The following is a 12708-nucleotide window of genomic DNA, read 5'->3' on the forward strand; positions in this document are numbered from 1 at the left end:
TTCCAGGCACAGTGTAGTTCATCCTGAAAACCTGTGGGAAGCTGGTTTGTGGTTAGTATTGCTTCAGGATCGTTGTTTTCAGAATTCACGGTGGGGCTGAGCAGGCCTCAGCTGTACCCCACCCCTTGCCCATCCTCTTCCCAGCATAAAAATAACGTCCTGTGTTTGTCAGGAAGGCTGTTTTGGACCTATTGAAGGAAATTCTGTGAAAAGGAAAACACCAGTTTGCCTTACTATTTCCCTTCCTTGATCATTAATTTGAGCTCTTTTAGGGCTCATTGCTTAGGCTCCTATTTTTCTTTTTTTTTTTTTTAATGATTTTTTATTATATTATGTTAGTCACCATACAGCACATCCCCGGTTTCTGATGTAAAGTTTGATGATTCATTAGTTGCGTATAACACCCAGTGCACCATGCAATACGTGCCCTCCTTACTACCCATCACCGGTCTATCACATTCCCCCACCCCCTCCCCTCTGAGGCCCCCAGTTTGTTTCTCAGAGTCCATAGTCTCTCATGTTTCATTCCCCCTTCTGATTACCCCCCTTTCTTTAACCCTTTCTTCCCCTACCAATCATCCTAGTTCTTATGTTCCATAGATGAGAGAAATCATATGATAATTGTCTTTCTCTGCTTGACTTATTTCACTTAGCATTATCTCCTCCAGTGCCGTCCATGTTGCAGCAAATGTTGAGAATTCGTTCTTTCTGATAGCTGAGTAATATTCCATTGTATATATGGACCACAGCTTCTTAATCCAGTCATCTGTTGAAGGGCATCTCGGCTCCTTCCATGATTTGGCTATTGTGGACAATGCAGCTATGAACATTGGGGTGCATATGGCCCTTCTCTTTACTACGTCTGTATCTTTGGGGTAAACACCCAGTAGTGCAATGGCTGGGTCATAGGGTAGTTCAATTTTTAACTTTTTAAGGGACCTCCACACTGTTTTCCAGAGTGGCTGTACCAACTTGCATTCCCACCAACAATGTAGGAGGGATCCCCTTTCTCCACATCCTCTCCAACAATTGTTGTTTCTTGCCTTGTCTATCTTTGCCATTCTAACTGGCGTAAGGTGGTATCTCAGTGTGGTTTTGATTTGAATTTCCCTGATGGCTAATGATTTTGAACATTTTTTCATGTGTCTGTTAGCCATTTGTATGTCTTCATTGGAAAAGTGTCTGTTCATATCTTCTGCCCATTTTATGATTTGTTTATTTGTTTCTCGTGTATTGAGTTTGAGAAGTTCTTTGTAGATCTTGGATACCAGTCCTTTATCTGTGGTGTCCTTTGCAAATATATTCTCCCATTCCGTGGGCTGTCTCTTAGTTTTTTTGACTGTTTCCTTGGCTGTGCAGAAGCTCTTTATCCTGATAAAGTCCCATAAGTTCATTTTATCTTTTATTTCTCTTGCCTTTGGAGATGTGTCGTGAAAAAGGTTGCTCTGGCCGATGTCATAGAAGTTGTTGCCTATGTTCTCCTCTAGAATTTTGATGGATTCCTGTCTCACATTGAGGTCTTTCATCCATTTGGAGTTTATTTTTGTGTATGGTGTGAGAGAGTGGTCAAGTTTCATTCTTTTGCATGTAGCTGTCCAATTTTCCCAGCACCATTTATTGAAGAGACTGTCTTTTTTCCACCGGATGTTTTTTCCTGCTTTATCAAAGATTAGTTGCCCAAAGAGCCGAGGGTCCATTTCTGGGTTCTCTATTCTGTTCCATTGGTCGATGTGTCTGTTTTTGTGCCAGTACCATGCTGTCTTTGTGATCACAGCTTTGTAGTACAGCTCGAAATCCGGCATTGTGATGCCCCCAGCTTTGTTTTTCCTTTTCAACAGTTCCTTGGAGATTCGGGGCCTTTTCTGGTTCCATACAAATTTAAGGACTATTTGTTCCAGTTCTTTGAAAAATGTCCTCGGTATTTTGATCGGGATAGCATTGAAAGTGTAGATTGCTCTGGGTAGTATGGACATTTTAACTATGTTAATTCTTCCAATCCATGAGCATGGAATATTTTTCCATCTTTTTATGTCTTCCTCAATATCTTTCAAAAGTGATCTATAGTTTCTAGGATATAGGTCCTTTACGTCTCTGGTTAAGTTAATTCCAAGGTAACGCATGGTTTTTGGTGTTATTGTAAATGGGATGGATTCCCTAATTTCTCTTTCTTCAGTCTCGTTATTCGTGTATAGAAATGCAACTGATTTCTGGGCATTGATTTTGTATCCTGCCACCTTACTGAATTGTTCTATAACTTCTAATAGTTTGGGAGTGGATTCCTTTGGGTTTTCCATATAGAGTATCATGTCATCTGCAAAGAGAGACAGTTTGACTTCTTCTTTGCCGATTTGGATACCTTTGATCCCTTTTTGTCTTCTGATTGCTGTTGCAAGGACTTCTAGTACTATGTTGAATAATAGTGGCGAGAGTGGGCATCCTTGTCGTGTTCCTGATCTTAAGGGAAAGGCTTCCAGCTTTTCCCCATTGAGAATAATGCTTGCAGTAGGCTTTTCATAGATGGCTTTTATGAGATTGAGAAATGTACCCTCTATTCCTACACTCTGAAGGGTTTTAATCAGGAAAGGATGCTGTATTTTGTCAAATGCTTTTTCTGCATCAATTGAGAGGATCATATGGTTCTTGAGTCTTTTCTTGTTGATATGATGTATCACATTGATTGATTTGCGAGTGTTGAACCATGCTTGCATCCCAGGTATGAATCCCACTTGGTCATGATGGATAATCCTTTTAATGTACTGTTGGATTCTATTAGCAAGGATCTTGTTGAGGATTTTGGCATCCATATTCATTAGAGAAATCGGTCTGTAATTCTCCTTTTTGAGGGGGTCTTTGCCTGGTTTGGGGATCAAGGTAATATTAGCCTCATAGAATGAGTTTGGTAGCTTTCCTTCTGTTTCTATTTTTTGAAATAGCTTTAGGAGAATAGGTATTATTNGTGTCGAATAATAGTGGCGACAGTGGGCATCCTTGTCATGTTCCTGATCTTAAGGGAAAGGCTTCCAGCTTTTCCCCGTTGAGAATGATATTTGCTGTAGGCTTTTCATAGATGGTNGTTTTTATGAGATTGAGGAATGTACCCTCTATCCCTACACTCTGAAGGGTTTTAATCAGGAAAGGATGCTGTATTTTGTCAAATGCTTTTTCTGAATCAATTGAGAGGATCATATGGTTCCTGAGACTTTTCTTGTTGATATGATGTATCACGCTGATCGATTTGCAAATGTTGAACCACGCTTGCATCCCAGGTAGGCTCCTATTTTTCTGGCCATGATTACCGCGTGTGGCCCTTGTAAATGCTTCGGGCTCACAGGAGGGTAACCTGGCGGTCACGTTGAGAAGCACAGCTCCAGCGCGTGAATGGCCACGCCTTTCTTTCTCTTGTTTTTTTCCTCTCTCCCTTCAACTTAGATTTTTGAATGTCATGCTCAGTTTTGGTGTAAGTTTTTTATGATGCAGTTGACATCTTTTGAGGGTTTTTTCCCCCTGGGCTGTGAGGGTTAATTTTGCTGCTCTGTTATTATTAATATTACTCAGTATTTTTGTAGCACTTCTCATACTGATTATTTATGCTCATTCTAAAATTACCCCTCCCTTCACAATTTCTTATGCAAATAATTACTCAGCAGCCTCTGTTGCTTGGTCCTTTTTAGGACAGGAACCGGAGTTTCTTTCATTAATGCTCCTAGCAGAACACATTCTCATGGGAAAGAGGAGCTATTGGAAATACTGATTTTCTGTAAGACTTCAGGCTCTTCTTCTTCTTCTTCTTTTTTTTTTTTAAAGATTTTATTTATTTGTCAGAGGGACCACACACAAGAGGGGGGTGGGGAGTGGCAGGCAGAGGGAGAAGCAGTCTCCCTGCTCAGCAAGGAGCCGAATGTGGGACTCGATCCCAGGATCCCGGGATCATGATCTGAGCCGAAAGCAGACGCTTGACTGACTGAGCCATCCAGGTGTCCCAGACTTGAGGTTCTTTTTAAGCACGATGCATCAGTGTTGCTACTTAGACTGGGGGACATAGTTTTTTTTTTTTTTTTTTTTTTTAAAGTTTTTTTTTTTTTTTTCGACAGAGATAGAGACAGCCAGCGAGAGAGGGAACACAAGCAGGGGGAGTGGGAGAGAAAGAAGCAGGCTCATAGCGGAGGAGCCTGATGTGGGGCTCGATCCCCTAACGCCGGGATCACGCCCTGAGCCGAAGGCAGACGCTTTAACCGCTGTGCCACCCAGGTGCCCCTGGGGGACATAGTTTTTAGGGCACACCTTAGCCTTTCCAGGTGGGATGACCAGGAAGCTGCAGTCAGGCTGAACTACAGATGTGAAAACAACAAACCAGCTGGAATAGCGTTTTAAATGAAGAGGCCCCGGTCTATGGCTCGCCTCTTCATTCAGCTCGCTTTTGGTGAGCACAGTTCCCAAACTGGCCCCGGCTATGGCAGGAAATTGGTTTTCCATCACAGATCCCCAGGCCCATCTAGCCCTACTGATGCATTAGATCTTCCCGGGAATCTGCATTTGTGCATGCGCCTAGGTAACAAGGTGGGCGCACCCTCTTGCAGAGAGCAAAGCTGCATGGACAGCCTAAGGAGAAGGAGGATCACTTGTCCTCAGTAACTTTTCATCTGGTGAAGAGGACGTGCGGGAAGCTCTGAACGGGGCAGAATGCAGTAATTAACCAGTGGCGTGGGCAGCTGGCGGGGAGGGTGATTATCCCCAACCAGGGCATGCAAGAGGGGTCCCCACACAAACTGATATCTGAAATGAGCCTTGAGGGAGAAAGCATGGACTCCTGCATTCGCAAAGGAAACGGAGCAGGTTGGAAATGTTCACGTCTTTTGCTTAATGTCCAACTTAACAAGGGACGAGCTCTTAAGGCCCCCTTTTCACTAGTCTCCGATGCTCTGAAAGACTTTCTTCACTGCAGATATTGTCATCTCAAGAGTAAAAACAGTGCTAAGTGATTTATTCTGTGAGATCACAGCACATACCCTTGATTTAAATGGTCTTTGGGAAGCACATGGTGGCGGCACAGTGTGAGCAGAAATCTGAAGGGCGCCAGCTCCAGGGACAGGCACGTGGGTGTGTGCTCTCCAGGGTGGTGTGCAGCTCTGAAGGCCTGGCCAGATTTATTCCGCGGTGGATCTGAGAGCGGGGTGTGATGAAGTGTTTCCAGGGAGGAGGTGCAGCACGTGCATGTGGAGTCGGTGGTCTGCTGCATACACCTGCAGTCCTTGAGCTCTGAAGCAGGTGGGCAGGGACAGTAGGTGAGCTCTTACTGGTCCTGCCTGTAAGCTGCAAGGGTAAAACATCCTAAGAAGGATGGCATTCCATGAGACCTGGCTTGTTAACTTACATTTCGCACAATAAACTTTTTGTTTGTTTTTTATTTTTAGCTGTTTATCAACTCAGAATGACTTGGGAGTGGTCAGAAAGATTCACAGGATTTTCCTCTTATTAAGATACTCTTAATGAATTTGCATGTTAAGACTATTACCAATTTCAAAAGATTTTTGGGTTTTCATAGTTTTCTTGAAGAAAGACTAGTCTTTCAAAAGTGTGGGTTCTATTTTTAAATTAGTTTTCAAATGTGGCTTTAAAAGTGTGTGTGTGTATATGTGTGTGTGCACATACACACGCATAAATATATATATATACACACATACATATGTGTCCAGAGTCTGCCCACATGGAGCGTCTGCATCCGGATGCTGGCGGTCCAGGTATCCCTCATTCACTGGGTAACTTCACTGGGTGACTGCTATATAGCAAGGATTGAGTGAGAATCTTGAATGACTGGCAGTGGCCCAGGAGCCTGATTTTAGCTCTTATATTCCCAGGGTAGAGAAAGGGAGGAGAACAAATATATAAACCCAAACCATTCATTTTAACTTCAGCCTTAGTAAAAGTTACACCCTTTTTCCACTAATACTCTTTTTATCTGCTTTTATTGCTCATAAGTATCTTACTTTGGTTTTTTGCCATCATAACCATTTTTCAAGTGTACTAGCCAGTAGTGTTAAACATACTGTGTTAGAGCAGATTCTCAGAACTTTTTCATCTACAAAACTGGAACTCTGTACCCTTTGAACAATGACACTCCTCCCCTAGGCCCCAGGACCACTCTGTCTCTGAGTTTGATGACTCTAGGTACCTCATGTAAGTAGAGTCCTACAGGATTTGTCTTTTTGCAACTGGATTATTTCACTTAGGGTGATGTCCTCAAAGTACATCTCTGTTGTACTGTGAAGGATTTTTTTTTTCTTTTTAAGGTTGAATAATATTTCACTCTGTGTGTGTGTGCGTGTGTGCGTGCGTGCGTGTGTGTGTGTGTGCACACTGTATTTTGTTTACCTGTTCATCTGTCCATGGACGCTTGGGTTGCTTTCACCGGTTGGTTATTGTGGGTAGTGCTGCTGTGAACATGGGTGTGCTAATATCTCTTTGAGACCCTACTTTCAGTTCTTAGGGGTGTATACCCAGAGGTAGGATTCCTGCTTTTATGTTAGTTCTATTTTTAATACTTTGAGGAATCATCACACTGTTTTCCATAGGGGCTGCACCATTTTATATCACCACCAAAGTGCGCCGGAGTTCCACTTTCTCCACATCCTCAACAGCACCTGCTATTTCCAGTTTTCTTTTTCTTTTTTTTTTTTTCTTAATAGTAGCCATCCTAATTGGTGTGAAGTGATACCTCATTGTAGTTTTGATTTGCCTTTCTTTGATGATTAGTGATGTTGAGCTTCTTTTCATGTGCTTGTTGGCTATTTGTATGTCATCTTTGGAGAAATTATTCATTCAAGTGCTTTGCCATTCTTTGAGTTACTTGATTCTGTTGTTGATTTATAGGACTTCTTTATATATTCTGGATATTAACACCTTCTCATATATATGACTTGTAAATATTTTCTCCCATTGTGTAGTTTGCCTTTTTACTGTTGATTTTGCCCTTTGATACTGTCAGAAAGTTTTTAAATTTGACACAGTTCCATTTTTCTATTTTTGCTTTTGTTGCCTTTGCTTTTGGTGTTACATCCAAGAAATCTTTGCCAAATCCAACGTCCTGCAGCCTTTTCCCTTTTTTCTTTTAGGAGTTCTAGGAGTTTTATTGTTTTAAATGTTACATTTGGGTCTTTTGTCTATATTAAGTTAATTTTTGTATGTAGTGTAAGATAAGGATACAACTTTATTCTTTTATGTATAAGATCCTCAGTTTTCCCAGCACCGTTTGTTAAAAGAGACTGTCGTTTCTTCATTGAGTGGCTTGGTATCCTTGTTGAAGATCACTGAACCATGTACACAGGATTTATTTCTAGACTCCATATCCTTTTCCATTGGTCTGTGTGTCTGTCTTTATGCCAGTAACAGACTGTTTTGATTACTGTAGTTTTGTATTGTTTTGAAATCAGGAAATGTGAGTCTTCCCACTTTGTTCTTTTTCAAAATTGTTTTGGCTAGTCAGGATCCCTTGAAATCCCATATGGATTTCAGGATGGGGTTTTTTTTTTTTTTTTTTTTTTTTTTGGTTTTGTTTTGTTTTTTGTTTTTTCTGTTTCTGCAAAAACCACTGTTGAGGTTTTGATAGAGATGGTGTTACAGAAGTATTTTTAAAATAAGAAGACTTTAAAACAGTCACTTCAGGAGTTGGCCTGAATAGGCTTAGCCAAATAAAGCCTCATAAATAAATATCCAGAAGATGAGACCTATAGTCTTTTTCAAGTTGTTCTTGCCTCCCTTGAGGTATGGTCATGGAATAGGGAAAACCATTACTAGGTTGTTCCATGAGCCTGTGCAGTACCTAGAACCCCTTCCCAAAGATACTATCCACTTAGAACCGTCCGCTTCCCCCTTCTCCTAGTGTTAGTGGCTCATGTGTACTGAGCCTCCCAGTTGTGTTGGGCTTGAAAAACTGAGATAATTAGGATGAATTAAATGGAGACCAAGCTCACAGCCGAGAATACCACGCTCTTGTGCGGAACCACCACTTCTGCCCCTCTGGCCCGTCTGAAGATAACCTGTCATCCGGCCCTCACCCCTGGGTGGGAGAGTGTGTTCAGAAGTTGCCCCAGCCCCCAGAAGGCACTGAAGTGATTCCCATGCCATCCTGGGCATGACAGGAGATTTTCAGTGGGGGAAAGGTGGTACGTGGATATGGGTGGGGTGGTTGGGTGGGAGGGAATGTTTTCTGAGAAAGTTACATTGGAGAATTCACCATGGGGACTGTTTTTCCCCGTTTGCCTGTTTTGCCTGTCGTTTCTGAAACCCAACCTCTAATGTGCTGTTACCTAAAAGAGAGCAGTGGTCCCTTGTTGGGAAGAGCGTGGGAGACCAGGGAGGTCCCCGTGGGCCCTCTTGCACGGGGGCTGAATCTGTGTACAGGAGGGTTCATTTTGGCAGTGGCATCTCAGATCCCCCCCATCCCTCGGCTCGCCGTGATGGTGGTGATGTTTTCTCTTACCCGGAGCTGAGTGGCGTGGCACAGCACGGACACGTTTGTCTGCGGGGAAGGCCTTCTGCTGTGTGCTTCTTCATCGCTGCTATTTAGAGGGAGACGTTGCTTCCCAGGGCCTCTCTGCTGTGTGGCCGGTGCTCCCTGACCCTGGAGAGCAAGGGTTGGGGATGGCGATGTTACGGCGAACACCTGTGTGCGAGGGGACTTGTGCAGAACACGATCGTTTCTACATCCGTGGCTTTAAAAACCACTCTCCCGACTCTAGCTCTACTGACGGTAGTACCATGTGACGCTCAACAGGCTCTGGGTGCGGATTCTTACTGAACTGGGTTCAAATCCTGGCATTGTCCTTGTTCAGCTGCTTCACCTACACGCTTCTGAGTCTCTTATGTAAAACAGGAATAATGGTACTTTGCCCTCGCAATTATGATAATAGTTAGACTGCATTATCAGCTGCTTACTGTTCGGTGCCAAAATCTGTGTCCTCAAAATGTCTCCTGCTCATGACTCCATGGTCTTCATTATCAGTGCACATCCAGACTCTACCCTGGCATTTACAGTCTCATACGCGGTCACCATACCAAACTTGTCCCCTAGACCTTTCAGAGCCTCCGCAGAAATTCTTGTCCTTTCCCATCCCTGATGCACAGCACCCTCATTCCCAAGTAGCCCACACATGAATGAGCTCGTAGCCCAACTCTCCGCACAGCCGGGCCCACCTAGAGACCACATCCCCCACCCCGTCTCCTTCATCAGACCGGGATCCTCCGGAGCTGGCAATTTGTCATTGTATCTCCGTCTGTGTCCTTCCTGAGATGGGCATTTGATGACCGAAACTTGTTATTAACCTTGGTTTCCTATGTGTCTTTTTGCTCATGAGCCACTGAGCAGATCCTCAATAAATAATCAGTCAATGAAAACAAACAAAAACAACCCTCCGACTGTCCACTCAGGATCTGGTTTTATGTACACAAAATATGCAAAAACAAAGCAATTAAAGCATATTTTAATGCTTTTATGTCAGATTGGTTTTACGAATTAAAAACCTGGCTTGCTTTAGATAGTCATGCTTTATTCAGGGTCTGAAAAATCGGTCTTCCTTCTGATTTGCGTGCTGTATCTGGGACAGATCTCAGAAACAGTCAGCTTGGTAATCAGATTGCCTCTGATTGGAGAACAGCCCCAGACAGTTAGACTTTCTGTTTTTGCTTAAAGTTCTTCTAATTGCAAAAGCAAATTAGTTTTTATGAAGAATAAAAGAGTAATGACTGGAACTTCAGTGAAAGATATAGAAATGCCTTTATTGTACAACCTGATTCTTAGGAGTTTAGAATGTTTTTAGTATTTTCCTTGGAAATCACACACTTCCATTTTTGTCTCCTTTAGTTGACCAGATATATCACCTGGCCTCTCCGGCCTCCCCTCCAAATTATATGTATAACCCCATCAAGACCCTGAAGACCAATACGATCGGGACACTAAACATGCTGGGTAAGTTGTCCTTTCCTTATTTCATAGCTGTTGCTAGGAATGTTCCAGACAATTCCAGGCATAGATCCTTGACATTCCGTTAGAGTTTGATCTTGGTCTTTGGACCCTTCCCTCCTCCCTTGTCCATGCTCTTTCAGAGTGCCTTTATGAGCCATCGTTTTCACAGGGGACACTGTCATCATAATAACCGACCTGCGTGGCCTCAGTTAAATCCCCTGGGAGTGACCACCCATCACAGTGACCACACATCCTTCTTCACCTTCCCCTGTGACATGGTGTGTGTGCCTCTGGGCTGGAAGAGGCACTGGTGACTCTGATCCAAGGTTGGGTCGGTGTGGACTGCACACATGGGGGTGTAAGGAGCTGTCCTGAGAGGAGCAGACCAGCCGAGCTAATGGGGCTGTCGAAGCTGAGTACCTGAGTCTAGACTGAACTACTGATTCACTTTGAAGGTGAAAGGTGACAGCATGAACACTGATAAAGTTGGCCACATGTGCGCATTCACAAACACGCCTCAGATTTATAGCTGTGGGTGACTTGTACGTATTAATACTTAAATTAGAGATATCTGAAGTTTGACACAGGTTTCAAAAACTAGGGCTTTGATTAGTTGCAAAGTAGAAAAAAGGAACCACTTTTTAAAATGTCAAGTGAAAAATGGATTTAATTATGGGAACATTTAAAACAGCTTCTATAAATGGATTTGGGAAATACAGCACTAAATTTTAATTTGAGGAAACCTGGAGACGGGATTGAAAGGGCAGCCTGAGGCTGGTTTTCAAATCTCCCAGACTAAACATTCTGGGGGGGTCAAGCTCTGTGTGAAGTAAAGTGATTCATTCTCCTAGTCAGGAAAGGGCATTTGTTCTCCTCTTTGTGGCAACCCCTGCACTGGCCGCCAGACAAAACAGAGTCCCCACTTGCGCTCAGAGGTAGGACTCTTGTAGAGCTGCTTGCTGCCCATCCTTGCTGCTGCCGGCTCCTACCCCTGCCCACATTCCGTCTACTCCCCAGCCGCGTCCTTCGTACCTGAGCTCATACACCTGGGGAAAAGCCACGAAGCCCAGGCTGTTTAAGAAGATAGCATTCATGATGAAGTCACTAGCCCAGGGCACTGTCCTGTCCTCAGAGAAGGGTCATCCTCAGCTCTTCTGCCTGGGAACTTGGCGTTTCCTGGAGGAGGTGATATGGGGCCAGGCACCAGTGACACCGAGGAGGAAGGGACCTTTCCAGTGAAAGCTCCTAGAGTTCCAGGTGGAAGGGACCCTTGAGCCATGGCTGAGATTGCACCTGGAAGACTTGAAGGAAGGGTAAACTCCTTTCAGGAACGACAGGGACAAAAGGCGAAGAGGCTGGGGGGAGACAGTTGCTAGGCCATGGAGACCCAAGCAGGACTCCCTATTCTGAACGGAGAGTGGCTCTGTCATTAATCATTTTGCGCTTGAGACAAGATGCATCGAGCCCCTCACAGCCCCTTCCTGGTGGGGCCCTTCCCTGTCTGTGGCTCACCACTTCCCTGGGCCTGTGCTCGGCTTCTTTAGGACGAGACTCCTTTGTCCTATCTCTGCATACACAGCTGGGCCCTGTAGTGGCACCCGTGGCCCCCCCTGGCTCCCCCACTGAGGGGTCCATGGTGACGGAGAAACTCTGTGTCCTGAGTGTATCCGTGTCACTGTCCTGCGTGTGATATCGTACTCTAGTTTGCAGGGTTTTACTGTTGGGGGAACTCGGTAAAGGGCACACAGGGTTCCTCTGTATTACTTTGTAGACTGCAAGTGAATCTGCAGTTATCTCAAGAGTTTATTACGAAAAAACAAAACCAAAAACCAGCTTGGGGTCCTTCCTTTTGAAACTAGTATCATTGTGGTAAACTCTAAAGCCTATAAATTCCATATCTGGCTACGTCCCTCTGACATTTTTGTTCCCCTGCACTGTGGCATTAGCACAGATGATCTCCAGAGCCTTACTGTTTGGCAGCCCAATTTTCTCGTTCTTGTTACTTGTCTTCCCTCTTCACGGCTCCCTGCTTCCCTCCCCCCAGTGCTCCCACACCCACCCCTGGGCTCCACATGCTGGGGCCTTTCTAGGTTGCTGGCTGCCCCTAGAAGTGCCTGCACGTGGTGTGTGCACGCCCAGCACTTCATGGACACCTCAGTGTGCGGCACAGCTAGCCCCTCGCTCTGGTGACATCAGTGCACAAAGGCTCCGTGGGGGAGTACATTGCAGAGGCCTTGGGTTAAGTGAAGGGCAGTGGGTTTCTTTGACTCAGGGCTGCTGTGAGCCTCTCTGATGAACTGCTTAACGTTGGGAGTTTGTGTCTGGAGGACTTCCCGTACTTACGTGACCACCATAGAGCACAATGTTCTAGTCTGTTCTTCCTGCAAGGGGCTTATGCAGGACACAGTTCAGATCTGGACATAGGAATGTGGCTTGCTTTGGAGAAGGGGCCGTTGAAGCTGAGCCTTGAAGGAGATAGGAGGATAGGGCGGAGAGCCTAGCCAGGGAAACTGGCTTGGGCACACTCGGAACGCCAGGTGGCATATTGAGGAAGTGGCCCGTGGACCGACATGTGGGGCGGGGGTGTAGTGGAAGTGAGGGTGCGAATGGCTTTGCCTTCCGCCTACCAGTGGTAACCCTGAATCCACACCTTTCCAAACTAACAGACTCCCCATTTGACCCTGCCTCCACTTATCAATATCTGACTAAATACTGTGCCTCTAAGGGTTCATTTGTGTTTTTCTTATGGT

The 12708-nt window shown here is 44.6% G+C and overlaps 1 protein-coding gene across 2 annotated transcripts in view; it reads left to right on the forward strand.

Moving 5' to 3' along the window:
* UXS1 (UDP-glucuronate decarboxylase 1) overlaps positions 1 to 12708 on the forward strand; it is a 94489-nt gene that overhangs the window by 51201 nt on the left and 30580 nt on the right. For both annotated transcript variants that reach the window (XM_002913504.4, XM_011231156.3), the window contains exon 7: positions 9857 to 9961. In XM_002913504.4, the coding sequence (XP_002913550.1) occupies positions 9857 to 9961 (105 nt within the window). The remainder of the gene's footprint in view (positions 1 to 9856; positions 9962 to 12708) is intronic.

The sequence above is a fragment of the Ailuropoda melanoleuca genome, chromosome 4 (assembly GCF_002007445.2).
Source record: "Ailuropoda melanoleuca isolate Jingjing chromosome 4, ASM200744v2, whole genome shotgun sequence".
Taxonomy (NCBI): Eukaryota; Metazoa; Chordata; class Mammalia; order Carnivora; family Ursidae; genus Ailuropoda; species Ailuropoda melanoleuca.